Consider the following 27819-nt stretch of genomic DNA (forward strand, 5'->3'; position numbering starts at 1 on the left):
TCACAGAGGTACGTATTCCCGTTCCACTGAACCTCCCCTTCGACAGAGGGCGCTGTCTTGACTATCCGGTGAAAACGTTCAATTCCCCTTCTTTTGCCTTGCCCTCAGCTCCACGGTGAGCTGTCCACTTCAGCACCACAAGCCGAGCACAGGCAGCGGGGACGCGCTAATGCCGCAAAGGAAGAACGAAGAGGATCAAGCCACGGCTCAACATCAGGACCCGGTTTACAAGATTGCCGAACGCACGTCGATTGCGGCTGGGGACGCCTGCGACTCCGTAGCCGAAGACTGGAGGAAAGGTAAGAGTTTTTCCGAAGAAGCTTAAATTGGATCAAGTGTATTGTGGCATCACCGGAGGAAGGATAATGATCGAGTGTTGCCGAAGGAGGCATTAGCTTCTTTCTGTTGAGCAATTAGTTTTATTTGACAAAAGGCGACATGGAAACGCGTTATTGTTGCCACAACCTCCCCTCGTTGTGCAGATGGTGCGGTTCTATCGCTCGTCCATGTTTCGCAGCCTCCCCGCGGCCAGCTGCCGCTTCATTGTCAACACGCCAGCCCCCTCCCCTTTCGTCCCCCGTCTGCCTCCCCCTCCGCCTCCAGCTACGGGACAACATGTCACATCTTTCTTTTTAGCCGAGTTAAATGATTTGCGGTTGCAAAGCTCTACAAATGTGGAAAACGCACTCCCACTCTGCTCTCAAAATAGTGCAGATACTTGTGTTGTAATAATAATAATAGCTGGAATATAATTTTTTGAATAGGGTTACGTCAAAATATCACAGCTTTATGGGGCTCGTACTTTAATTTAATTGAGTAATATTTTAGATCACAGGTGTCAAACTCAAGGCCCGGGGGCCAGATACGGCCCGCCACATCATTTTATGTGGCCCGCGAAGACAAATTGTGCATCAAATTCGTGTGTCATTGCTAGAATTACAAATTGTCTTCACTTTTAATATCTTTTTTTAAAAATATTTGACCAGTTTTTACTCATCTGATTTGAAATTGAGTTATTTGTCAGTTTGTTTTGTAGCTTTTACTGTATATAATATGAGGTGCTCATACATTTCATGTCATAATGGCCCTCCGAAAGAAGCTATGACTACAATGCGGCCCGTGAAAAAAAAGAGTTTGACACCCCTGTTTTAGATTAACCTGAGATTAGCAGCAATGCAAACCTCCCCCGAGTACTTCTGTAGTGTCTCCAGTTGTTCTCCTGCATTCAAGCATCATTCTGGCAGCCTCAAACTGCTCCTCCTCCTCCTGTCCTACTTCCCTTCTCTCAGGAAAGGGAGGTCATAGGGAACATTTAAGCGGCTGGTATTGGAGGAGCAGCAGGAGAGCCCTCTGCTAATACAAATAGATGGAGATGTGTGGGGAACATTCGTCAGCTCAGCCTCGACTTAAATCTACAACGGAGTGCCTCGGGGCTTTATGCCTTCACATCAGGTGGCAGGTTCTTTAGATTTTGTTTGAAAGGATCGTCGGTATGTGGGAGAGGATGAAGGACAATATTTTTAGTGCTGTGTGAGTGTAAAGGTTGTATTTAAGGTGTTTATTACCTTTCCTGATGACATCAAAATAGGATTCTTGTATCTGGAGAAAACCAAATTTCACACACCGACGAGCTATGTGCTTTCATTGTTCTGTCTCGTTGCTGCCGACCTATTCGCAAGCAAAATCCAACACTGTTCTTCTTGCAAGCTTGTCTCATAGGCTGACAAAATAGCAAGGCAATCTTTCCGTGTTCAGACGTTCCCATATTTTCTGAAGTCGTCACCCAAACGACAGGCGCTTTCTCTGCTGCCACAGCGTGTTTTTGATGTTGATGTTATCTTACTTCAGACCGTTTTGCTTTGCACTGTATCTGAGTGTAGGCTGGTAAATGGGAACTTAGACTTTTTTTTTTTCTTCAGACTAAATGTCCAAAAATAGAACAGACACTCAGATACTAAATATGTATAACAGAAACTGAGTATTAATATTTAAGTTGTTTATGGTCAGCACATCTTTATTTTCCTATTTATAATTATTATGTGGACACATCTTTACTGGTTGGCATTCTTTTTACCTTTATGCTCCCCTGAATTATATTCGATATACTGCTTATGTTTATCTAGTGTCATGAATATCTCATTTCACTCCCAAGCTTGATAAACAATTCACTCAATCAAGGAAAAGTCTCAGTAGTCTATTGGTCAATGTATGTCTCTTTTGTCTTTGATTGAAAACATTGAAATGAGCAAATCCCTAATTAACACGCCACGCTGAATAGCGGTTACAAGAGTCCAGCAAGAGTGTAATTGCTCCGGACGATCTGTGCCGTCTGACTTAATGAGTGACACTTTCCCGTCGAGTGAAAGCAGCCGATGACAAAATGTCATCAGAGCTGAGTAGCGCTGTGGGATACAATTCCATTTATTCATCCACGAGACAGAAAATAGGACAGGCTGAAAAGTGATGCTGTGAGCAAAAAAAAAAAAAAATGCTGCAAAGCGTTGACCTTTCCTTTGCAGAACAAAACAAATACATTATACATAGTATATTGACCAAACATGTTTATGTCGATTTGTCAGCCATTTTTTATTAAATGGGAGCAACCAGCCTCCACTCAGACATGCCTCTGGTAGATAACAACTTCCTAATATTTTTGGAAATATTTGAAGCATGGGTCACTCGAGCGTGACTCAAACTGCACGGTAGCCTGTATCTATGGCAACCCTACACTTCAGAGGGAGGGTTAGCAGGTAATAGACATGGATAGTGGCTTGTGAATTATTTAGAAGCTTGATCAGGCAGACGCAGCCTGACTGGACCGAGAGGGAGGACTTGAGCTGGCATCCCCCACGGGAGTCTCGGTCTCCTCTTGGACTAAGAACAATGAACTTATGCTTGCTTTGCAGTTTATTATACAAAGTGAGGAAAGGTAAGAAGGGTTGTTTTCTGTTGAGCAATTTCACGTAGCATCCTTTAATGTGTGTCAATACATTCAAACAGACAAAGATATTTGAACGTTTTTTTTTTCCTGTAAAATGTTCAATTGGAAGAAAATGAGGATATAGACAAAACAGCATTTTTGTGACAGAATTGTTTTTCCCTTCAGCTCATCTGCCTTTTCACATCTGTGTTCTGCTCTTCATCCTTTAGCCTCCGCAGATGCTGTAGCTATGTCGTGTTTGAAGGATTCTGTTGTCAAGGGAAATTTCATGCCCTGTGCTTTTTTCCATCAGACGAAAAAAAAAAAAGGGAAGTATCTATCTATCTCTTTGAGGGTGCAAAGCTAAAAAGTGTGTTGAGTGAGTCTCAAGTCCTAACCTTCAAGTTTCCAGAAAATTACTGTCAAGCGAGTCATCAAATTTCAAGCAGGTCAAGTCATTTCTCAGTTCGAGCAAGTTGTAAGTCAAGTCGTGGAAAGCTCAAATAGGTGAAATGGTTGAATTTGATTTCCCTATGTCCATTTTTCTTATCCATATATACATATATGAATACAAGATGTAGAAAAAAAATCTTATTGGCTTAATTATTTCAAAATATGCTGTATTGCTTTCTTTATACCCGCTATCAGCCGTTATGGGATGCAATGATTACAAATGTTTTAAAAAAAACAAAAAACGATAAAGCTGAAGTTACTGGCTCTGCAGGGACGTATGCCAGAATGCTGTGCAGGAAACAGATGGTGATGGGGGGAGGGAAAGGGCGCTGCATAGTTAGGTACGCTGCCTGCCTGCCTGCCTGCTTGCCTGGCCAGAGGATATTACTTACGGCAAGCCAGCATGGACACACTTCCCAGAGGATTAATACACAATCTGAAGAAGGCCAAAGACGGGCACTGGTAGATTAGGGGGATGGGATTATGGTAGTTATTATGTGATCCATTTTTATCATCTTCTAATATTACAATTTAATTAATGTTAGGGTTTATCCATTAATAGAAAGAACTGTTTGTGACAGAATAAGGCACAATTTATGTAATTTGAGATTCACGCATTGTCCTACAGAAAGAGACGACAGTTGTCCTTTCTAAAATGCATACTTTTTTTTTTTTAACACTGTAGTAGCTTTCTCAATCCAGAGTTTATTTGCTCTTGGTGACATTTCCGTCTTGTTTCTGGCCAAAGGCGTTGTGTGACCTTTGAGGCGTGAGCCCACTGGAGTAGCCGCAACTCACCTGACCTTTGCTCGGGTCTACTTTCACCCTTGGCAGCCAATTTTCAGGCAGCTACCGCCTCTACGGTCAGATGCGCTCCCTGGAGGACCAACTCGCCTCAATCAAAGCAGCATACGGGGCGAGCTGACATTGTTAGTTGACTTTCAGGGACGTGCTGTGGATGATTTGATTGCAAATAGCTGGTCTACCATCTGTCAGATTTCTCTCTGTGGAGATATCTTCTAGTTCATAGTTCCTGTGTATGTCACATCATCTGTCACAACAGCTTTCAAATTTAATTCTTTGGGGTGAAAATTACTTAAAAGGAAAAAGATCACTGACTTTCAGCTCCCTGCGAACGTTGACAGTATAGAAAATGAAAATTTTAATGATCTGAATGGATCAAAAGACTTTTGTCTGCTTCGCCAGACGATTGAATGGGGCTCTTGTTATTCGGGTGAAATATCGAATCAGCTTAGGTCACTGATGGGATAAATGAAATTGAAATCTACTGGAACAAAAACAATCATGGTGACACCTCTTGCTGGTATCATCACCGAATACTGTTGGAATTGAAAATTGAGAAGGCAGCAAGGTTGAGAGATGCGTGATTGGTTCACGGCCAGTCTTAGAAAGCTCAACAAAATATTTTCATGTATTTTTAAATTTTTGAACAAATAGGATATCTTGGAATTTGTCTCCGAATCTATTTTACAGACTCCAATATTGATTTGTCATTGTAATGTGAAGCGATGTGGCATTATCTTCTCTGATCTGATCCACCACAACTTCCTTAGCCTTCTTTTGGAAAGCAACTTTATTTGCACAGTGGCTAGGATTATAGCAGGATGCCTTCTCTGAAAGATGTCTTAATCCTTCGCCTCGCTCGCAGATTAGAGAAGCTTCAGCTTTTTGAAGATCTCTCTCTCTCTCTATCGACTCTCTCCCCTGGCTTGTAAACACATTTGAACACTGATTAGCTCCGAAATGTTGCTTTAGTCCGTCACATCCAAACCCCTAAAAATAAACACGCGGCCTTCCAGAGGCAAAGCGCTTTCTTATATTTGTGCCTGCGTCGTCTCTGGAGGCAGCGCGGCGCCGGTCTGTTGTTACTGCGGCAGCAGCTTTAAATCCCAAGAGCATGTAGTTCTTCCTTGACAGATGGCCAGAGGACAAAACTGAACTCCCAGAGAGAGGTGCAATGCCCATAATGAATTATTTATTATTTATTATTTATTTATTATTTATTTTACATTATAGCTCTTTTTCACACATGGCCTTCGACACAGGATCAGATGGAACAGAACAGGAACAGGAGCAACATAGCAAATAAGGGAGAAGTGAGCACCCATCTCACCTTCAGCACTCAAATCTTTTTTTTTTTTCCAGGAAATACATTAACTATGCAGCCCCTACCCCCACCCCACCTATCTGGATCAGAATCCATGGATGTGTTAAGGTCATGGCAGAGCTGAGAGGACAATTGATCCAAGCCCACGTGGCATCAGTCGATTGGTTTTTCTTTTGGTAGGCGTTCCTAGCTCGCCTGCTGACAATCTTCCTGTTTCAACATCATCTAGTCTCAATTGGAGGACAAAATGGGAAAAAAAAAATGACATAACCTTGGTGTAATCTTTCTCCTTGGGTGCAGCCGCGTTTCTGGGCTGTCAGCAAACTCAATTGCAGCTCTCTCTATGTTGTCGATATAACACCGCATTGAATACGCTAATGATGCACCGAGGGAAGCAGGATTTGAAGGGCGGTTGACAGAAGCCTTCTCATAACTGTCTGGGATTGCTGCATTGTTGTTGTCATGGAGAGAGAAAAAGAGAGAGAGGGCATATTCAAGGACATCCAATATATAATGTCATACCAGCTTTCTACAATATCAAGTATTAGAGCTCTATTTGTTTCTAATTGTTCAGAAACACAAGAGCAAAAAAAAAAAAAAAAAATCTTCACAGTGCAGGACCGAATTTTATTGGAGGACATTGTCTCTTTTCCCTTCAGACTATATAGTTAATTTTTAAGAGACCCGCTGCACTCAATTCAATTTAAAAGCGGAGGTTACCTTGGAGACATGTTGAGGCAATAGTCTGACATTCTAACTCAACTGAGCAGAACAAGTGTTGGATGAAATTAAATATTCACTTTCTCCTATTGATTTTCTTCAGCGCTTTTCCTTATTTGGGTAGAGTGAGCCATTTCAAGATTTGCTCCATTTCAATATATCAGGCCAAGAAAAGTGCAGGGGGACAAATTGTAGACTGACACACAAACACATGGGACAAAGCTGAAGTGATGAAAACATCAGGCCCTCTTGAAATCAAGCTTTGACACACTTTGTAGTAAAAACACAGATGGCTCTTAAAGGAATGAATCCATTGGTGCTGCCAAATGAATCATAGCGTCTAAATCTTAATGAGCTTATTGTTGTCTTTGACTGGCTCAGCGTTCACTCTTAATTAAGTGCAATTGCAAGTTCAGCATGGTAGAGAGCTCCAATTTGGACAATGCTTCCATTCTCCATGTTTCAGTCTTATCTGGGCTCACTCTTCATCCTGCTATGTGGAACGCCGGCCGGGCGCCCGCCGTTGTGTCTTCCAGCTGGCTTGTTCCACCTTCATCCACTTAAGTAGCTTTCCACCGGCATCGTGTGTGGATTGTTCCGTATTCTATCCAAACGGGACTTTTGCCATTTTGTTAAAATAACGTTTAGAAAGACAACCAATGATGAATTGGGATGTTAATATGACTGAGTGCTCCAACTGATGAAGCTGGGCAATTGTTTTTCTGCTTTCCTCCCAAAACCCCTGAACACTTTCATTTTGTCAACAACAAAAATCCCTTAAGGAGTATTTCTGTTTTATAGCTTCATCAAATATTTGCAAGTGTAATCTTTTTTCTTGAATGTAAATTAACCAAAACAAATATACGGACGGATAGAGTATGATGTTGCAGATTTTGCAGTTCGAGTTGAAATCTAATGAATCGGATTTTTGGAGGCTCTCATTAGAGCCGGCAGTCGTATCTGTGAGCTTGGCATGTTTTAATGTTGCAACTTATAAATCTAAACGTGGTCGTTTGTCAAATGCCACAGGAAAGACTTTGTTGGGATTTTTTTTTTGACTCAATGAAAATGAGTCACTCGTGGAAATTTAACCACATCATTTGAGTCATTTGCCTGAAGCAAAGTGACGAAGGGACTTCCCATAATTAAAACACAAGTGAACTCGTAAATCATCATCTCGCCCCCGAATGAGTTTCATTTTGCCTAAAATTGTGCATTGGCGCTTCCTGCTGGAAATTCTAAAGGTAGGGATTGTGATCCCACCTACCGTGAACTAACATGCGTCCGTCTGTCCGTCCCTTTAAATCTGTCAGCTGATCTGGCTGCTCTCTCCGATGCTGTGCCAGCATAAGTGGGGCCAAAAGAGGACAGCGTCCTCTTAGTGCTGCAGTCAGCTGACATTGGCCTCCTTTTCCTTGCTGCTCTTGACTTTCTCTCGCCTGCAAGCAGAGAGATTCCATTCTACTATTTCCACTTATTCTGTGACAATAATGGCAGCCTTCTGGAAATATACACCCACATTGAGCTGTTGGACATTCAGATTTCAGATCATATCAAATTCATATCTGTTAGGGTTATATAGTGCATTTTCGTTTCATCCATTTCATTTAACCCTAACCTACATTACTAATAAACAACAGTCTCTTGCTATAGCCATTCTTAACTTAAAATGGCGTTTTTTTTTTTTTTTTTGCCACTCTCTGTCAAGGTCAAAACACAATTCCTTCCGCCCAGCAGCGATGGCCATCGTTCAAACACTGTAATTCAATCACAGAAGCCCAGGGCGAGTAAGCACTCGCGCTCTGACAAAAGGACGATGCGGAGAGTCCGGTTGAAGCTTTAAGACTTGGCCTTAATGGAAGAAAATGCTTCAAGTCATGTCTGCTTTTTGTCCTGTCAGAGTGGCAATCAAAAATAGAGTGCACTTAAACAAGGCTATAATAAAAGCGCTTTCGTTCTGTTGTAACAATAATGTCGAATTGGTGGGACCCCATTCGAATTATAATTTGTTTTTCTTCTGTTTTGTACAAACAAAGCAACAGATATATTTTAGTTTGTTAAGACTTGATAGACAGATGGCCGTGCATATGTATCCTCCATGCTGACACTGCCCTGCTGTGTATGATTCAAAATGATATAATAAAATAAAAATACAGAGCAATGGATATGGCTATTTATACCGTTGTATATTGTGTAAAAAATGTCTTGATTGCAACATGATTGTTTCCTTTACGAAAAAATCGGACTAAATAAAATAAAATAAAATAAAATAAAATAATAAATCTGACTTTGTAATGGATGACCATAAGTGGGCTTTTCAGTCATGTTTACGAAAAGAAATTATGTACGGTCTAATACTAATGCCATGGAAATGTCCTGACCATATATTCGCATCATGTCCATCAGTCCCTTCTCTTCTAACTCATTAGCAGATGCAAATGAGTTTTTCCTCGCTCGCAGCCTGTCCATTATATATATATGTTTCACTTTATAATTGAGCAGAAGCATTTTGTCCATCCAGCATTTGCATTGCAACACACAAATCCGACCATTGTCTCTCACTCCATGTAGGAAGAGACTTTTTTCATGTGTTTTCTCTTTTCAGTATTTTATTCTACTTTATATCCAAAGTCGGATGACACAGCAGGAGGCGCTCACAGTGACTAAACAGGATATAAAAAAAATAAAAACGTTGAAGCCTCCATGAATGCAGCACTGCACTTTCAGCTCACGCAAGCACACTTCTCATTTCTGCGAGAAAAAAATATTTGTGATGATCACATTCACATGAGAAAACATTGTCACGGAATATCAAGTCCTAATTTCTGGTGTCATCTATCCTGCTCTTCTGTCTCCTGACTCAACTGCATTCAGCATGGCACTCAGCATGGCTAGCAAACCAGTCATGCAGACGCAACATAAACTAGTCGAGATAATAATGTCTGGTGTCTTCCGGTCTGGGCTCCAACGCTCTACGACAGTGATGAAGTGCCTCGACTTCTCATTTGTGGCTCCCCAATGAAAAATGAAGCCATGTTGTGGGACTCCGGAGTACTGGAAGGCCTTTCTCCAATCACCATCTTCCACTCTGGGCTTAATAGGACAATTCATCTTGATCAAAATGTCTTTGTGCCACTTAGAACAGATGAATTTGTGTTCCCGGAAAAAAAACAGAAAAACTTTTTAATCTAATGAGCAACCGAGTTGGAAAATAACCTCTGTCAAGTTTAAACTGGAGTGTGGGAGAATAAGCGCTTATTTATGTGGACATTTTCAGAAGTAGAAGTTGAGCCAAAAATCGCAATAATTATTTTGTCAATGCCGCCAATGCAGTGAGAAAGCCAACTTTGAAAATAAACCTTATCTTAATAATTGTTTTTTTTTCTGAAATTGTTTCCGGCATAACTGCTGACTCGACTCAACTTTAGACACTGACGATTATTTTTAGCGCTGTCGTGAGTCACGCCGGTCGACATCATCACGTCGCCTCCATCCAGTCGTTGATGTGTTGCTCAATTGGAACGCAAATCCCGCAGCTTGTCGTGACATGACATCAAATGACAAACGATCCGCTTCTGGGCTCTTGTTTGGCGTTGAACTTTTTTTTTTTTTTTGTGGGGCCATTTGCAATTCATGTGTCCTTCATAAAATACCTCTGCCAAGGTTATTATTATACAACCAATTCTTTCGAGATCTGCTCTATATTTAGTCGCAAACAAAATGTTACATGAAAAAAATCTGTTCAGTATGCACTTATATAAGCTTCTATCTCTGTAATAGCTTTGCAGATCACATTGAAATTTGTTTTGCCTGTCTAAGAGTATATTTTGATCAGAGAAGATTGTGGAGCTTTTGGATTGTAGCCATTCATTTTGCATTTGACAAATATCTTAGCCTTGGCAGATGGCTGCTTTGCTCTACGTTTCTGTATTATCATAAAAGTCTTTAGGAAAGAATCCTTCAGAACTCAACAACGTGTATCTTCATAAATAAATCATTTGGCTGAGTCAACAATCTCTGTCCTCTTGTGTTCCCTCAGACGACAGTCATCATGTATGATGCAGCAAGGGTGCCATCTCCCAAGGATGGTACAAACGGGGTGAGCAAGCCACTGGTCCCAGCGGCACGACCAGAGATGGGGGCAACCACGGAAGCGACGGGCGCAACGCCGACTACAGCCCTACAAGCAAAAAGTGAAGAAGCACAGCCAGGTGAAGAAGAAGAAGAAGAGCCTAAATCACAGCCAGTCTTGGTGAAAAAGCCACGGAGGGAGATATTGGACCATGACAGGAAAAGGAGGGTAGAACTTAAATGTATGGAGCTCCAAGAGATGATGGAAGAACAAGGGTAAGTCTCACACAATTGTTAGCTGTCTTCAAACCACCTCCTCCCAAATTATTCTCATGTGCTCTTCTAACAGAGAGCGAGTACAGGATTATGGGATGGAGAAGTAGAGACGTGGCAAATTTGAGACACAATTAAAAGGATGGTTGGAGCCTAATTGGCATGTCGGAGTCATTGTCACTGAGTCACACATGCCTTCAATTCATTTTGCTTGTAGACTTACAATTATAGAAAACATTCGGCGCAAGAAGCCATGCAAAATAATTGCTGTTTCTTAACTAGCAGGTTAATGTTTAACCTCAAACTTTTTTTCTTTGGTGGAGCCACCAATTATTTACCGTATTTCCCGCACTAAAAGGCGCACCGGATTATAAGGCGCGCCTTCAATGAATGGCCCATTTTAAAATTTTGTTCATATATAAGGCGCACCGGATTATAAGGCGCATCGAATAAATAACTCAACGTTGCTCAAACGTTAATGCAATCACAATATAGTAACACTCGAAATAGTGAAAACAATAACAATATATCAATAACTCAACGTTGCTCAAACGTTAATATCACACAACACACAAAATAGCTTACTTTAATAAATTAGTCTTCATCCACGAATCCACATTGGTCCATATATAAGGCGCACCGGATTATAAGGCGCACTTTTGAGGTTTTTGGAGGTTTTTAGGTGCGCCTTATAGTGCGGAAAATACGGTAATACAAGATTGTGGAAAACTTGCTCCAAGTGCCAAATTCAAAGCAGAAAAAATAACTCTCCGTTTGAGAGTTAAAGCATTTCACAGTAGCACTCTGTTGCTTGTTTAAATTGGTCCACCCTGAAATAGAAACGTGGGGGTGTTCATATTGTGCTCCTGTCTTTCTTCCCACTGCCTCTCAATCTCACTTACTACACTGCGGCAGAATTGATGGTCGCACTATTTAATGGATGCGCAACAGTCCCTGAGCTCGACTTATGGAAGCCATGTTTTCCAGTGACAAACACACAGATAACACACGCACACTTAATGGAGGGATAATGGCATACAGTCTTGGTTGCATTTCTTCTTCCTGTTTGTAAATTGCGATGGAATGTACAATTGCTCAGAGATGTCAAATGACTGCAATCACAATTCTTTAAACATGCTCATTTGTATAAACATATATAAAGTACAAGCAGCAAGCATGCAAGGGCGATTGTAATATGTCAAGACGCATGGTAATGTGTCATGTGCTGGTTGTGGAAGCCATGAATATAAAGTGCGTGTTTCCATTGTGCTGAGATGACAGTCGCTCGGTTGAGAGATTGGCCAAGAGCAAGACTTGATGGTGCTGTCAAAGCCGCTGGGCCGTCTTCTAGCTATTGCAACGCTCCATCACACTCGTACTAATCTCCTTCTCCACACTGTCAATATGCTGATGGCGACAGCGACTGTAAGCAGAAATGCTTCTTTTTAAATCTCTGGAAAGTAAACACCCATTTTCTAGCGTAAAATGAACCACTGGTTATTTTATACGAGCTCGTCCTGCCGCAGTTGGGTTGTCACAGCGGGTCGAAGTGCCTGACTTGTTTTTGCAGGTCTTTATAAGCACGACTCTTTTTGCTAACATAATCATTTGAATAAAACAATACTGGTTTTACAAGATCGATGCCATGTACCGTATTTTCCGGACTATAAGGCGCACCTAAAAACCTAGAATTTTCTCAAAAGCCGACAGTGCGCCTTATAGTCCGGTGCGCCTTATGTATGGACCAAATTCCTAAATTTAAACTGGCCCGAAGCATTGTGTCATGAAATCAATCATAAGTGGCCTGCTGAAGACTCTGAATCATGAATCAAAAAGACTATGGATCATTACTTTGTGATTATAAAGTAATTTGTTGCGTCTGAAGTTGAAATAAAAAAGATAAAATGGAGAATGATTTGATTTGGATTAAAAATCTGACATGATGCATTAATGGTGCGCCTTATAGTCCGGTGCGCCTTATATAAGGACAAAGTTTTAAAATGGGCCATTCATTGAAGGTGCGCCTTACAGTCCGGTGCGCCTTATAGTCCGGAAAATACTGAATAAACTCGTAATGTTATTTGCGTCCCAAAACTGATCCCATCTTTCTTCATCTCCACAGGAGTCATATTGTGTGCATTGTTGAATATTTGTGTGATCATGTTTGGAAATGACGGATTATTGAAACCACCCAGAAATGACATTTTAAAACCTTTCTTAATACCTTTAATAAAAGTGGAACAAGCAAAACCCACAGACAGAATCAGTCCCGCTTATTTGCAAATCCCTGCAGCCAGATTGTAAATCCAAAATCCTCCACAATTAAAATCATGTAAATGCACAGTACTAAATTAATACGGAATTCTATCAAAGCAATGTCGTGTACACTTAACAAATGAAACGCGAAGGTCAACAAAAAAGATGGCTTGACGCACTCAAGCCCTTTCCCGCTTTGTTTTCTTTTTTCTCATGTAAAAGAGCTACAGAGGAGTTCATGCTTCATAAAGCTGATAGCCATCAGCCATTACTCTGCCCCCTCGAAGTCATTGTGTAATATCTGGCCACATTTTTAGGATAAATCTTTCTTGGAGCTCATTAGAGCTGCTCATTACTGCAGCTATAAGGGCAGAATATGAGCAGGATGAAATTATTCTTGCAATACATTGAAAATATGATGACCATTGACTACTGCTTGCATTTGCACAGATCGATTAACCTTCTCCAGATGTTTTCAGCACTGACTTCTTGTTGTCTTCCCGTACCCGCTCAGGTACACCGAGGAGGAGATTCGACAGAAAGTCAGCACATTCCGACAAATGCTGATGGACAAAGAGGGGGTCATCACCAGAGATGGATCACAACCAGTGTAAGTTATTTTTTTGCCTACTCAGCCTACTTAGCAGTACCGAGCAAAAAAATGACTCCAACACAAATAACACGACAGAGCTGTGGTCCAAATGAGAAAGCATTTTTTTTTTTTTTTTAGCTTTCCTCCCTTCTGAGTTAATGTTGCTGTTTCAGGACTTGATTAAGTGCAACTTTACTTCTCCACCAACGCATTGGTGTGGAAAATTGAGGAGAGGGTAATTCACACTCACTTGAGGCTTCCATAATAGTATCCAAATAGGTGACTGCTTTTATTACTTGAAATAAAAAATAAACCAGATGAAAGCTTTGTTTTGTGCCCTGTAAATCAAATGTCAGCGAACGGCTTGCAATGAGCTCGCTGCCCGACACCATAAGGTCAACCTCAGTGTGTTTGAGCCTCCATACCTTTGGCGTTTTTTTTTTTTAACTTCCATATTTTACACAGGAACTATTGACAGTGGAAACCCCTCAGCTGTGGCTTAATACATGTCTACACTAGCAAGGAAATGGCTCGGAGCAAACATGGAGGTGCTAGTCCATCAATCACTTTGCCCATATCCACAATATAAATATAATTGCCTTGCCGAATGAGGGCAGCCGATTGTATTAGAACCCAAAAAAGGACCCTGGGTGTTCATTTTGATGACATTTTTTTCAGTTGGAACACAATATGAGAAATTTGATATATTTCAATCATGGTCTTCCGTGAGGGACCGTGGCTGCTTCTCTTAATTCTACAGTATATTTGGAAAAATGGCACAAAATACTCCTAGTTAATAACCCAATTGTCACAAAAGTCAAGATATTCCCGAAAGCTGTTTTTCTTGCTACCCAATATGCGAACCTCATTGGTCTGCTCATGCACTTAATGAAATCCAAAAATAAATTGCCTTGATGGTGGGTCCCCGCGTGTATTTGGTTTCACCCTCCTTTACTTTAATAGCTTCTTTTTGTGTTTTCCCTCCGTCCCTCCACCCTTTCTTTAATCAGTTCCCCAAATGGAGGACAACAGATCAACTCGAATTTAAATAACCTCAACAGTCGGTCATATACGTATATATTTTTGGTCACAGTGCCACAGGGTGGAAGGTTAGGTCAATAACATTGAATTGCATGAGGCAAACAATCAGAGGAATATTTTTTTTCCCCTCTCCTACCTTTTATTTAGCGCCTGTGGTGCCAGCAAGGTCAGATCTAATGCGCAATTGGGGAGAAAAAAAAAAAGTCAAGCTGGACCGTATCTACTGCAATAAAGTAAACGTAGTACTTGGGTAGTGTAATTTCCCCACAGACACCTTTTGTATTTACTTATTTTTATTCTTCCTTCCTGGTGCAAATCCCAGAATACATAAAAGTAAAAAAAACGTAGCAGATTTTTTTTCTTTCTATTCTAAGCATGTGCTGCCATGTTTCAGGATCAACCACACGCATTACTACCCTGAGGATGACGGCGAATTGGCTGGTGATGAAGAGGGAGACTACTATGCCGATGACTATCAGAGTGACAACAGGTCGATACACACTTTGGTTGAGATCAAAAACGGCATTCCAAATATCCTCACTAAATTCAGCAAAAAATAAAGATGTACTTATGCAGCGTTAATTGAAGCTTCGTTCTCCATCAGCGATCAATGAGACCTCAAATCAAATATTAAATTGTTCCCTCTAATTGGCACTTAGTGTTGAAATATGTTACGTGATGACCACAAAAAAAATGTCAAGTGCATTTAAAAGGAAGTGTTCTGAATCTGACCCTTGTTAGATATTTCAAAAAGTCTCTCGATTTCAGAGTCAAGAGGAAATCAAGCAGCTCTCCATCCCCTCGTCGAAAGAAAAGAAAGAAGAAGAAATCTGGACGTCGGAGAAGTCGGTGAGTGGAAATGCGTAGGCTCATTGATCGAGACATTAATAAAGTAGATCATCCAAGCGTTTAATTGTTCTGCATGTCACTATACATCGCTGGCATAGATAGATGAACAACAATGGATTTTGGAACAGTGGTTGGATATCTGACTAAAAGTGACAGAAGCAATTTTTTACAGCTGGCCAACATTTCTTTTCTTCTTTCCGCTGTTAGGTTTGGCAGCTCATCACCGAGCCGCAAGGAGAAGAAGAAAAAGAGCGGCAAGAAACACAAGCGTGACAGGTGTGTGTATTGATAAAGCATGCAGAAAGGCAGCTATTAATGTTCAGGGATTTGAAATCTCACTTGCTATCCAAGGGCAGTCGATTGCCACTACAATGGCCTTTCGTGCATTTACCATATGTTGCTTCCATTTGCCTTGGCAGAGAAGACAAGAGAAAGTTGCTAAGAAAGGAAGGAAAGAAAAGAGGCAAGACAGGAAGGAAGGTGCAGAAAATTAGTAAGAAGAAATGAGAGAAGGTAAGACAGGAGGGAAATTTGTGAAAGGAGCCATTGTGAATGTGAATATAGTCACTTGTGTTCACGCCCACAATGGTGCACATGCCCCTTTTCAACTGCACCAATGCCAAAACGCAGCTCTTACGAAGATTCCGACTGTATTTTTCATGCATAGCTGAGGCATACACAACAATACGGGATTATTACGATGCCATAAAATTCATAGCACGACTTGTTTGTTAGGCTTTTGGAAAACAGTTGAGATTTGTGTAATGGGGCCATGCACTTGCCCTCAATCGTGCAATCCCACGACAATGAGTTTCTTCAGATCCGCTCGTTCCCTGGTGGTTGCTGCAATAATTCACATATCAGCAGCCTGTGACACTTTGATTAGGCCTCCTTCACCTTTCTAGTGCTGCCACAATCAGCAGAGGGGGGGGGGGATGTGGCTCTCCTCTGCAAAATAGTAACAACTCCCACACTCACCCATTTCCATTGTAACTCTAATGAGGCAGGCAGTGAGAAAATTCATACCGGTCATCAATTGAGACCAAATATTTGAAAGTCATTTGCTGCTAAATGAAGGTCAGTTTTTTGCAACATGGAATTATGAGATTTTCTATTTAAAACTATCTTTCCTCGAGCACACGCATGAATAATTCAGTTGTCTAATAATAACCATGTTTACTTTTCTAGGTCGCCATCAGGCTCCAGCAAAAAGAGGAGGTACAGGTATGTGTGTGTGGGGGTGGGAAGACTGTAAATGATCACAACATTGATCACAAATCAACATGAGGTGCTTCATTTTTTTCCCCATCATGATCTAAAAGCTTGATGAGGATCAAAATTCCAAATCTTCTCAGAAATATGAATTCTCATTACTTGTGTTCTAAAACATCTTCAATGGTCTACGCAACATTTTGCACATTTTATTTGGTTTTGTAATTGCAATTTGGGATAGGTTCGTAAAGGAAGTCTGTTAATTATTCCATTGGTTCTTTAGCGGACTCTCACTTTTGTTTCAGGTCGGGCAGCCCAAAGGACAAACATAAAGACAAGAATAAACAGAAAAAGAGGTGAGACACGACGTTCTTTTGCTATTTTTCAATATCGTAGGTCGGATTCAGCGTTACACCACTTGCTTTTTTTTTTTTCAACTTGGCACAATCTAAAAGTATTCAGCTGTGCCTGACCCGCTTTACATAGAGTCCAATGCATTCTACATTTGTGTCCCTGCGGCGGACTCATCCATACAAATTCCTTCCCATTTATGCACGTGTGTTTGCGTCCGTCGGTGTAGGTCCCCCGCCGAGACCCCCAGAAGGAGCGCACAGCGCCAAGGCAGCTGCTACAGCAGCCGCAGCGCGTCTCTGTCATCCACCGGGAGCACCTCCAAATCTCCCAGCAGGTACGTTCCACAAATCACGCACATCTGCATGATTTTTTTTTTCCAACACAGCGGTCGGTCTCACCAGCAGCACATTTATTTTCCATCCTCTGTGGAGGATTGAAATCAAAATGCCACTCCTTGACCTCCATTAAATGCTTGGCATTTCTTCTCAGTCCCTCCGATGTGTACTGTCCACCTAAAATGCATTTTGTGGCTTTGCTCTTCCAGACACAAGAAGGGTGGAAAGAAGGCAGCGAGCGCTTCGCTATCTCCGGGCCCCGACAGCCCCGCGGCTTGCCGTAATGGCGACCCCACCCAGCGCGCTCACAATTGCCACAAAAGCAGCAGCAGCAGCAGACTCAACCACACAGAGGGTGATAAGGTGCAAGATGTATGTCATCTCCTCTATTCTTCTCACTTAATCCTCCCCTACCCTAACCTGCCCACAGTTTCTAACGTGAAATTTGATTTCTTCTTTTCATCAGTAATTCCAAGGTCACATGGTTGTCCTTGTATGTGATATGTAGAAAAAAGCTGGCGCTTTGTAGCTGGCTTTCTTTTGACTCCTCTCCATCTTGTTCATTGTTCTTGTTTGGTGGCAGCACAGACGACGGGTCTTTGTGCAGATGTGTGTGTTCCACGTCGATGTTCTGAGCGGAGAATTAGCATACTTTTCTCACATGCCATTAAGAAACAACATGATGCCGGGAATTGTCACCAAAACAGCTTGTGGTTCCCTACATGTGGTCGCTTGCTGAGGGATATGAAGATAATAAAAGGGGAGGGGAGGGGGGGAGTAGCAGGTATGACTGGCACCGCAGACCTTTTCAGGTCGAAAGGAAAACTGAAAATGATAGCCACGCTGTGGAGCTTTACGCTAAGACGATTGTGATTTCAATTATTTATTTATTTTCCTAAATCAAGGCAATATTTGTTATGTACAGCAACATTTACAGAGTTTTAAAACTGGATCAATAAAACAAGAAATATGTGTAATAGTATATGAAAAGAAATTATTTTGGATGAAAAATATTATCTTTGACACTAATTTTTATTGTAGAAAGAAAATACATCCTATTTTGTGATGGACTAAATTGCTTCAAATGGAGACTGAGGGCAAAAAATTCATTTCATAATATAAATTGATGAAATTTGAATTTGCTGTTATTGTGGTTCGAGCCATAGTTTTTTCTGGTATTTATCTTAATACTCTCATAATTTAGTTTTGTTAAGTTGTAGTACAAGTAGCTTTTTTTTTTTGGAAAACACTAATTAAACTAAACTAGGATGACGGCTTTTTTTTTTTTTTTGGACACACTGCTGCCTCGTGTTTCGTATTCTTGCATGCGTCTTCCGAGGCCTCATCTGATCTCTGTCCGCTTCTGCCATTCATTCTTCTTTCTTTTCGTAGTCCTCAATCAATCGAAATGGTATTGAACAATTAATAAATGCCCCGATGTCTCTCCTGTTTTATATAAAAAGCACTCAAATGCTTTGGAGCTGCACCAAGTAGGTTAACTGGGTACGTGGAATCGTTACTTCTTGTCAATCCAGTTGTCTTTCTGTCCAAAAAACAAGCTCTGCTCACTCATTGATCCTCCTCTCCTCCCTCCGGGGGGCATCACAGCAGGATTTTATTGATTAGGCTCCTTTCCATATCAGTGTGCATGTTGCCTCTAGGTGGCAGTCAGTATCTTCTCTGTTTCTCGCTGATCTTTTCTGGCTGGAGAATGGCAAAGAAGCTTTGCCAACTTTTGGGATGTAGTAAAGAGCCATTGGGAGAGTCTTTCAATATTCCGAGCATCGTCGGTGTTGTTAACCTCCAACAAAAGGTTGTGCGAGCATTCCGGGATGAAATGAATTTATTACTGCAGCTGTGTGGTTTTGCAACCGTTCTGTTTGTTTGTAGACAGTTTTAGTTTTTTTTTGCCCCCTGACCTATGTTTGGCTCTATCTCACTCCAAGAAATTGCTGGATGCTTCTCAGTTGGGGCTGCACTTGACCAACGATATGGAAATAAAGCTTCTGGAAATTGGTAATTAATCAATAAATTTGACATCGGGAAAAAATAAAATTAACAATCTTAGTTTTTCCCCCTTCATTACAGTTGCTTGTAATCTGTTGTACGTACATTCTATAAATCTTTATGATTTTCATTTTTATGTCACCGAATCAAAAAAATAATTGAAATGCAACATTGAAGGAATGAATACCTTTTTGTTCCTCTATGAATAATTTTGTGAGCATACAGATTGTGCTTAACTCTGATAAAAGGAAAGCATCCAGGGATGAAAATGAGACAGTGCCAAACAAACAAATGATGCGGGTCAACTTGTCAACACACACTTTTATTATTAATATTGGATTTTGTATTTTAAAGGGACCCAAGCCATTTTAAATGTGTTTCTCTGTCACCTACGTTTAAAAGCATAGGCTGAATTTGTTTGGAATCATTTCCTTCGTAGTGGATAGGAAGTGATTCCAAAAATATTCCATTTAATGTTTTGATTTAAAAATAAAATAAAATAGACACATGATCAAAAATAGGAGCTGATGGTCGTATTAATAGTCGTCGTCGCAGTAGTCGAAGATGTAGGGCCAAATATGACTGGGGTCCCTTTACAATGTACCGACTTGCGCAAGCTCATATTAGCAGCGACACTTTTCCTCCTCCTCATCTGTGCCATGTGACTCATTTTTTTTTCCTTCCCACATATCTTTCGCATTTGCCAGCTCTGCATGCACACCTTACCTTACCTTACCTTACCTCACCTCACCTCACCTCACCTTACCTTACCTCCCTTCACCCTTCCACTACAATAATGATGAACTACTTTCTATCCCCTCCCTTATTTGGATACAAATATGGCTGCATTTGTACAAGCGAAAAACACAAAGCAAATCATGTAGTTTCCAGAATCATCCTAATTTTCCATCTGGATTTTTATTTATCATTATGTTTTGGGGTTTTTTGGGGGGCTGGTGTTGAGTTGTCGTGAGTCTCTGGTGGAAAATGTAGCTTTGATACTAAAAGAGGTCATTGTCTTTTTCCCATATCGCTGCGGAGAACATTCCCTCCTGTGTTTTTTTTTTCTTTGTTTCCTTGTTTTGTTGATATTGCATCCGTGTCACTGATTGAAACGGAAGGTAGGTAACGCTTTGCCTACGCTACGCACGTGATCTTAATGCAGATGAGAATGTGACAAGCACCCTAGCCTGAGTGACGTCAATGTTTCTCTCTTTCTCTCTGTTGTTTACGAGTGGCCTTTCAAAAACTTTTTTTACTTCATCGATTATGATTTCACTCTTGAAGGTTTTATTATGTACTAAAAGGTGTGATTTTTTTTCTTCTTTTTCTTTCTGCGCCTCAATTTCATTGTCAAGCCTGGTATTTTGGTCGCGCCCCCTGGTCCATTTTCTCTTTCTCCATTTTTTAGATTACAGTATTTTATTTGTTTTCTGTCTGGAGGACAGAGCATCTGTTTAACAGAGGGATCACACAGAAATAATCCAATGAGATCCAATACAAGGGCTGTAAAAAAAAAAAAAAAAGCATCCAACAAATGTGAGGTTTTCTTTTGATTGTCTTTTGCTAATTAGTCAAAATAGTGGTACTTTGACTTTCCGGTTAAATTCATTTATTCAAAGCAAGACAAAAAAAATGGATGAAAAACTTGCAGGTTGGGGCACTCGCTGTTATTGTGGTTCTATATATTTAGAATTAATAAAGTAGAATCTTAATTGAATGTAATGAGGGCAGGGTTTATCTGTGACCTACTTTTTGTGGCCTTAAAAACAACCAATAGAGTGCAAATTATTATTTTGTACTTTTTTTAAAAGTACAAATGTTTTAAAGCTAATATTTTAAAGTTTATTCAAACTGACCTCACTCTTTTTCTCCATTGCTCCAATTGGATTCCATTGACCAAAAATAAAATTGTATAATAAACTAAAAATAGCATACATGAGAGAAAGCTGGCTTCATAAACATGAAAAGATAGATGTGATATTTCGAGCTACATGCTTACGGCTGTTCTATGCTTTCCATTGTCTCTGATAGGACCCTAATTGTGAAATTGCTAATGTGAAATTGTGACATTTTTTGTTTTCTTTGTTTACAAACAGCACGCGATGGAGTAGTGTGAGTAGCCGTATAAGAATGTGTCATCACACGACACACGACTTGCTCTTTTTTTATTGTTTTTATGGATGCAGAGTGTTTTTTATGCAATTGTAACAATATTATTAAGTTAGCACGCTCTACTTACATCCAAATCTAGGAATGAAACTCAGTCGTAAACGTAAGACACCATGTATGTAGTAGCTGCAAATGTGTCTTGTTGACAGATGTTTTTATTGCCAACAGAAAAAATATTTAGATATGAAATTTTTCAAACATTTTTGTTTCCTTTGTATGTTTAATAGCGCTCTTGTGTTGGATCTCACATATGCCCAATAGTGTCAATATATTGATAATCATTTCATTTTTGTCTTTGGTCTTGAGATTTTACTTTGGGTTTTAAGATCCAGGTGGTCCTGGAAAAGGGCGTACATTCAAGTCATTTAAATGATCTCTCCGTGAATAATCCAAGACTTAAAAGATGAGCTCATCGCATTTGTTGTTTAAAGAGGCCGATATATTTCCAATAACCGAAAATCAACGTGTTCAGACGGTAAATGTTTGTATAACAAAACAGTTTTTACTGGTTGTATCGCAGAAGCTCCCTGGAGACACCAAATTTCACACACACACACGGAATTCAAAAGTTGTCCGAGTGAATGAGCAAATTGGGGTAAACGGTCAAAAGTGCCGTGCCGTTCCCGGATGAGGAAAGACTCCACGTGTGAGGGAGGCCGTCATGGTTTTCCTCTTTGCTTTGACTTCTTTTCCATTGATGTCCATGCACACACACACGCACACACACTAACAGACACACACCATGTCAGGGAAGGCTTTTGTGTCTTTTTCTCTTGCATTTTGTGAATCTAATGATGCACTTATGTTGCCCCACTTTTCCCTTTTCTTCATACCTTACCTACTAAAGGAGGGAATACCACTTTATTGGTAAGTGGATGCTAACCAGAAGGGAGTTAAACGAGAATAACCATTTAAAAAAAAAAAAAAAAAAAATGGGTCGCTGTTCACATGTCAGCACTTGTCCTCAGGGGGAAAAAAAAAAATCCAGAAAGAGAAAATTGAGTAGCAGATGATTTTTGTTTCTGATTCGACTGATTGAATAATTGTGATCTTTATTTTGTTCCCTCCATTTCTGTGATGTTCCGTCCAGTTGTCTTCTCTTTCTGTTTACTTTCATTTCTTTGACATCATGACTTTAAAATATAAACAAGTCCTCGTTGTTTTTTTTTCTCTCTCTCTCTCTCTCTACACTATCTGTAGTTCTTTACTTTCTCTCTTTTTTTTGGGTTCACCTTTTTGGTATTTCTTCCTCTCCTCCTTCTCCTAGTTTTGTTTAGTTTGTTTTTGCGGTTATGATTTCTTCAACTCATTATGGTTTTGCATGCCAAGTATTGCATGCGCTGCACCATAGAGGACTATCTATCTATCTATTTATCTATCTATCTATCAATCTATCTATCAATAAGCCATACGGACAAAACTTTAGATCTTTTTCTTTCTGATGTTACCTTCTTTTGGTACACCGTAGCACGCAGTAAACTGAAAATGCATAATTATTCTAATGCTCCTTTGTCCTTTTTTTTCTCCCCCTTTTTTTATTTTTATTTTCTCATCATTTCTTTCCAGAAGCTCCGGATAGCGGCCACCGGCTCGGCGAGCATCCAGTCCACTTTACCCAAAGAGCAGAAGCTCCATAGCGCCTCCAGCAGGAGCAAATCGGTGCAGATGTGCACCACAGGTGAAGGTGGAAGCGAGGACAGCTTGAGCACCAGGAGAGCCGCTCAGCGAGGACGCAATAAGAGCTGCCACTCTCCTGCTCACAGCAGCGACTCGGCACGTTCGCACCATAACCACACTCACAGAGGAGGGAGGAGCGGCGGCCATCAGAGAAAGTAAGAAGCAAGTTTGAAGCATCAATCTGCCCTTCCACATACACACAATGGTCTTTGCATATTCATGAGTGCACATTGTCGTTGAGCTCAGTGTTTTCAGATGCTTGCTTGACTTTATTTTCAGATGACTACCTTGAAAACTAAATTCATAAATTCCAAGATCTGGATTAAAAATAAATAAATAAATAGTGACGCATTAGAATTAAAATCTATGCAGAAAATATAACCTATCACCTGTTTGCATAATTATATATCATAGACATCATGAAAGTGATTTAAATGTAAAGATTTGTCCATCCATTTGCCTACACGGAGATCTTTTTCTGGGGTTGTGGAGAACTGCGGCCCATTCTGGAACTAAAGGTACGGCGTTTGGAATGGACTAGACACTATTTTCTGCCCGATATTATCCGCCACGCTTTGCTTCCGTGGTCCATGAAACGGAGGTCCTGCTCTACCTACACAAAACTGTGTGCTTTCCTTCCTCAGGACGAAAAGCAGTCATTCCTCCAAGCGTCACCATCGCTCCGGTCGAGGTCAAGCGCACAACCGCAGCCCGTCGGCCTCGCCGGGCCGCCGCTCTCGCACGTCCAGCAGAAAGAAAGAAGTGTCGCGGAGCAAACAGAGACATCGCAGCAGCTCTTGGAGCAGCGGACATTCGTCGCTTGCGCACAGGGACCGAGGCGTCAGCAAGATCAAATCTCCTCACAACAGACAGAACACCTCCAGGTGAGCACACCTCTCTCCTCGTTTGGTTTTTCTTGTCACGCTGACCGGGCTCCACGTGTCGCGTAGAGAGAGGGACAGCCCCAACCGCTGCGACAGCGACGCCGACAGCCGGGCCCGCCGCCGTTCTCGCAGTTACTCGCCCATTCGCAAACGGAGGAGAGATTCCCCCAGTTTCATGGAGGCTCGCAGGATTACCAGGTAACGCAAATCTTCTGGATGTGCCTTGACAATCGATAAGATGTGCTTCAACTGAAGCCTCTTGGGTTTTATTGCGTTATCTGTTTGTAAGGTGCCAAAAGTAATGGGACAGTCGACCTGATTTGAATGCAAACGAAATCAAAGTGGAAAGGCTTCTGTCAAAGCGCATCTTGTCGGTTTTATTTCACATCCATTGTGCTGATGTTTACAGCTAAAAAGATGACCAACATTTATGGATTTTATGGATGGGTTCACAAGCTGCAAAAATGGTTTACATTTATTTTAAACTTCTCCTCAGACTTCATGTACGACAACTCTGTTGTTAGTGGGAGCTGACACAACTCACAAAAAAGGGATTGTGTTGTGAAATATTTTCTATTCAGCTGCTTGTTGGAGAACAGCGTAACACAAACATAAAGTAGCGAGCAGCAGGTTTGGTCAAATTAAGTTCAAGTAAAGGTTATAGTGTATTTTAGGTTCATCCTGAAATTTCCCCCCTGACTTTTTGTCTTATGTTTAATCTCCATTAAATAAAAATAACAGCAGGGGAATTAACCTTCAAATATATTTGCTTACATATGAAACGGCCAGTGGAGCAATTCTAAATTTGAAAATATGTGCTTTTCTTGCTTTTTCAACTGTAAAACAATTTAGTTTTGCAGAAACTTGATCGAGAAAAGATATTACACAAACTAAACATACACTTTGTTTTATTTCAAATAAATGAGGCCAACGAACTGTAAGTATTTTTATTATGGAGTCAAACTCAGCCCTTGCTGTATGCGAGTTTAAATGCACTTTGTTATTATTATTATTATTATTATAAGCTAGCTGTGCCAGCCCTTGGTGTAAGTGGACAAATATCAATGAATGTAAAAAAAAAAAAAAAAAAAGAGTCAAATATGCTGTCGTTTTTCACTCCAGCCCTTAAAGGTTCCGATGCCAAAACAACGAGATGCTGCTGGCCAGTTGCCGTGGTAACTGTTGCCGTGCAGTAGGACCCTGCTAGTCTGACTCCTGAAGCTTGACTGAGCAGTAAAACACCTCCAGAGTAAACCTGGCTCCCTCCTGGGTTTTTTTTTTCTCTCTCTCCTCCTCCTCCTCCACATTCTTTGTGAAATTCACAGCAACTCTGCCCACTCACTAATATCAATCAGAAATGCTATCAAGGTTCTTTCTCGCTCTTTCTTGTGCGTTGCCATGACGGATTTGACAAATTGATTTGCAAGTGCTTTATAGCAGCAATACCTTGATAGCGTTCTACTAACCAAGTGGCGGGTTGTGGATTTGGTGGCTGGGCCTTCTTAATCCAACCACTATCATGTCACAAAAGGCAAAATAAAATCACACTAGGGTGTCACTTTAATCATCTGAAGCAAATAAGACTAACCACGCTATTATTGACTACTGGTGTTCTTTTGGGTGACAGAAACACTTCGCTATTAACGAGTTAACTAACGAGCTTTTCTCTTCTGAGTGTGAGCTTGTTTTAACCCACATTGCTGCTCTCTTTTAGCTCCCGACCTGGTCACAACCATCTAACAATGATTTTGCTTGAGCAAATATTAACAATAAATGGTTTTGATTTGATGATGATTTTTGACATGCGCTTTCCGCTCGCCCTCCTCCCCAGTGCTCGGAAACGTCCCATCCCGTACTACCGGCCGAGCCCCTCGACGTCCAGCTACGACAGCAGCCCTTCGCGCTCCAGCCGCAGTCGCAGCTACAGCAGCTACAGTCCGAGTCGCAGCAGGAGTCGAAGCAGGAGCAGGAGTCGAAGCCGTAGTCGCAGCTGGAGTCGCAGTCGCAGTTGGAGTCGCAGTCGATCTCGCAGTTATTCCAGCCACAGCAGCTACGACAGTCCAGGCTTCTGAGGGTAACCTTGGGGGGGGGGGGTCATGTCCAGAGTCCAATTCCATTTTACCCTTCTATAATGTGATCGAATCATTTCCAAGTATTTGGCCAAGGACTAAAAAATTGAAATAAAAACATTGAAATTGAGCACTAAATTTAAGAAGCTTCAAAAACAAATGCATTTAGCTTTTCCCAATTATAGACAGTATATTTGTAATTGCCTGCGACACACCCACCATAATGAAAATCTGTTCAAAATAACCACACATTTAATAGTTCTATCCCTTTCTTTTAAATTTCAAATCCATTGCTGTGGTGTTTAAATATTTCCCCCAAATCAGTTCATACATCAAACTTAGATTTGCTAGAGCCCTTGAACAAATCTTGCTATTTTCAGCATGTTCTTTCACTTCTTTTAAAAAAAAATAACCAAAAATAAATAGGTACTTTCATATATATATAGATACTGTATGTATACATTAAAAATAAGTGCCGAGTATCCAACACATGATATGAAAAAGCCACCATTTAGCCCCCCCCCCCCCCCCCTAAAATGAGCGGCAAGATCAATGAAAGAACAAAAGAGGACAAAATAACTTTTTTTATGCTTAAAAGTTACATTTTATGTTTGTCTGTATAGATTTCTTCTGGCTTTGTAAACTATGCACTGTATACTCCATTAAGTTGCAAGAATCCAGGTGACACACTATAGCATGGCCAATCGGGAAGCCTTTTGTCATGGGATGGGATGTGGCCCTAATGAATCTTTTAGGATACTACTATTATGGTATGCCAGCCAGCCGCAAGCAAGTTAGACAAAATGTATTTCAAGATGTCGCTTTCCATGTAAGTACCAATGAGGCTGGCCTGGCACTGTACAGGAAAAACCTACTGCAAAACTTTCCATGCACATGTTTTGTGAGATGACTATTTAATGTATTTATTTATTTATTGACATTGATTTATTTATGTATTTATTTATTTATTGGACTATTTATTATTTGAAGTTATCGAACCTGTTTTTAGCCGCAAAGCTGGTCGAATCACACTTCGGCTGTTGTGAAAATGGACTGTATGCATCCATGTTGCTTAGGTGGAAGACTTCCACATAAGCCGTCTGGCTGAAGATGCACTCTTCTATGTTAAAGATTGTTCAATTGAACCCCCCTCATTATTTCATGGAGTGGTTCAATACATGACTAACAGTCTCCTTCCAAAGTCTACATTCCATTGTATCGCACATTTTACCCATTTGGACAGTTACATCCTCACAAAAAATAGAATTTTCATGCTTTGGTGCAAAGTCCAGACCTCAACTCCATTTTAAAAGCTGTTCAGCACCTGAGAAGTTGAAACGTACTCCACATTTTCATCATTTGTCATCCTTGGCAAAGTGTCCCAATACTTTTGCCTATAAAGCATAAAAGCCAAGTTGAGCAGAGTCTTAGTCAGGATCTGTCCTACCTGGTCCATGTTCATTTACAGAAGTAAATCGAGTCATTTACAGAAGTCAGGCTCCACCGCAAAGTCTTCCTCCCACTTTTTCATGTCTTATGTCATCAACACTTTGTTCCCATTCCGTGTAAAACCCCGAATAAAAAAAAAAAGCCCGTCCTTAATTTATTCCAAATATAACACTGCCCCTTTTCATCCATTGACGCCTTCTTTGTAGTGTACAACTTCATATTCCTGACAATAAATTGAAACAAGTGGGCGACACAAATCCTGTTTGTTGTCTCCTTTCAGCAGATAAGGAGGGAGGGAGGGTTAGTAGCGGTCAGCTGTCATTTGGGGAGGGCCTTCCTGCTGGATTCCATTGCACT

The 27819-nt window shown here is 40.8% G+C and overlaps 1 protein-coding gene across 3 annotated transcripts; it reads left to right on the forward strand.

Moving 5' to 3' along the window:
• The first annotated feature begins 89 nt into the window (after positions 1 to 89).
• srrm3 (serine/arginine repetitive matrix 3) lies at positions 90 to 27719 on the forward strand. Of its 3 annotated transcripts, none has more exons than XM_037269110.1 (14): positions 90 to 299; positions 10261 to 10568; positions 13336 to 13431; positions 14849 to 14944; positions 15223 to 15303; positions 15511 to 15579; positions 16492 to 16527; positions 16821 to 16871; positions 17096 to 17203; positions 17414 to 17576; positions 22950 to 23215; positions 23705 to 23944; positions 24011 to 24142; positions 25776 to 27719. In XM_037269110.1, the coding sequence occupies exons 2-14, from the start codon at positions 10273 to 10275 to the stop codon at positions 26014 to 26016; spliced, it is 1875 nt and encodes a 624-aa protein (XP_037125005.1). In that variant the 5' UTR covers positions 90 to 299; positions 10261 to 10272; the 3' UTR covers positions 26017 to 27719. The 3 variants fall into 3 exon arrangements, with proteins under 3 accessions (XP_037125005.1, XP_037125006.1, XP_037125007.1); XM_037269111.1 differs by having other exon boundaries at positions 22953 to 23215; XM_037269112.1 differs by having other exon boundaries at positions 17414 to 17567.
• Positions 27720 to 27819: the final 100 nt, after the last annotated feature.

This window comes from Syngnathus acus, chromosome 14 (assembly GCF_901709675.1).
Source record: "Syngnathus acus chromosome 14, fSynAcu1.2, whole genome shotgun sequence".
NCBI lineage: Eukaryota > Metazoa > Chordata > Actinopteri > Syngnathiformes > Syngnathidae > Syngnathus > Syngnathus acus.

Coding starts and splice junctions, on each gene's coding strand:
- srrm3 (XM_037269110.1), top strand. CDS start 10,273: ATGTATGATGCAGCAAGGGTGCCATCTCCCAAGGATGGTACAAACGGG. Junction 16,872..17,095: donor AAGAATAAACAGAAAAAGAG/GTGAGACACGAC, acceptor CCGTCGGTGTAG/GTCCCCCGCCGAGACCCCCA. Junction 23,945..24,010: donor AACAGACAGAACACCTCCAG/GTGAGCACACCT, acceptor CGTGTCGCGTAG/AGAGAGGGACAGCCCCAACC.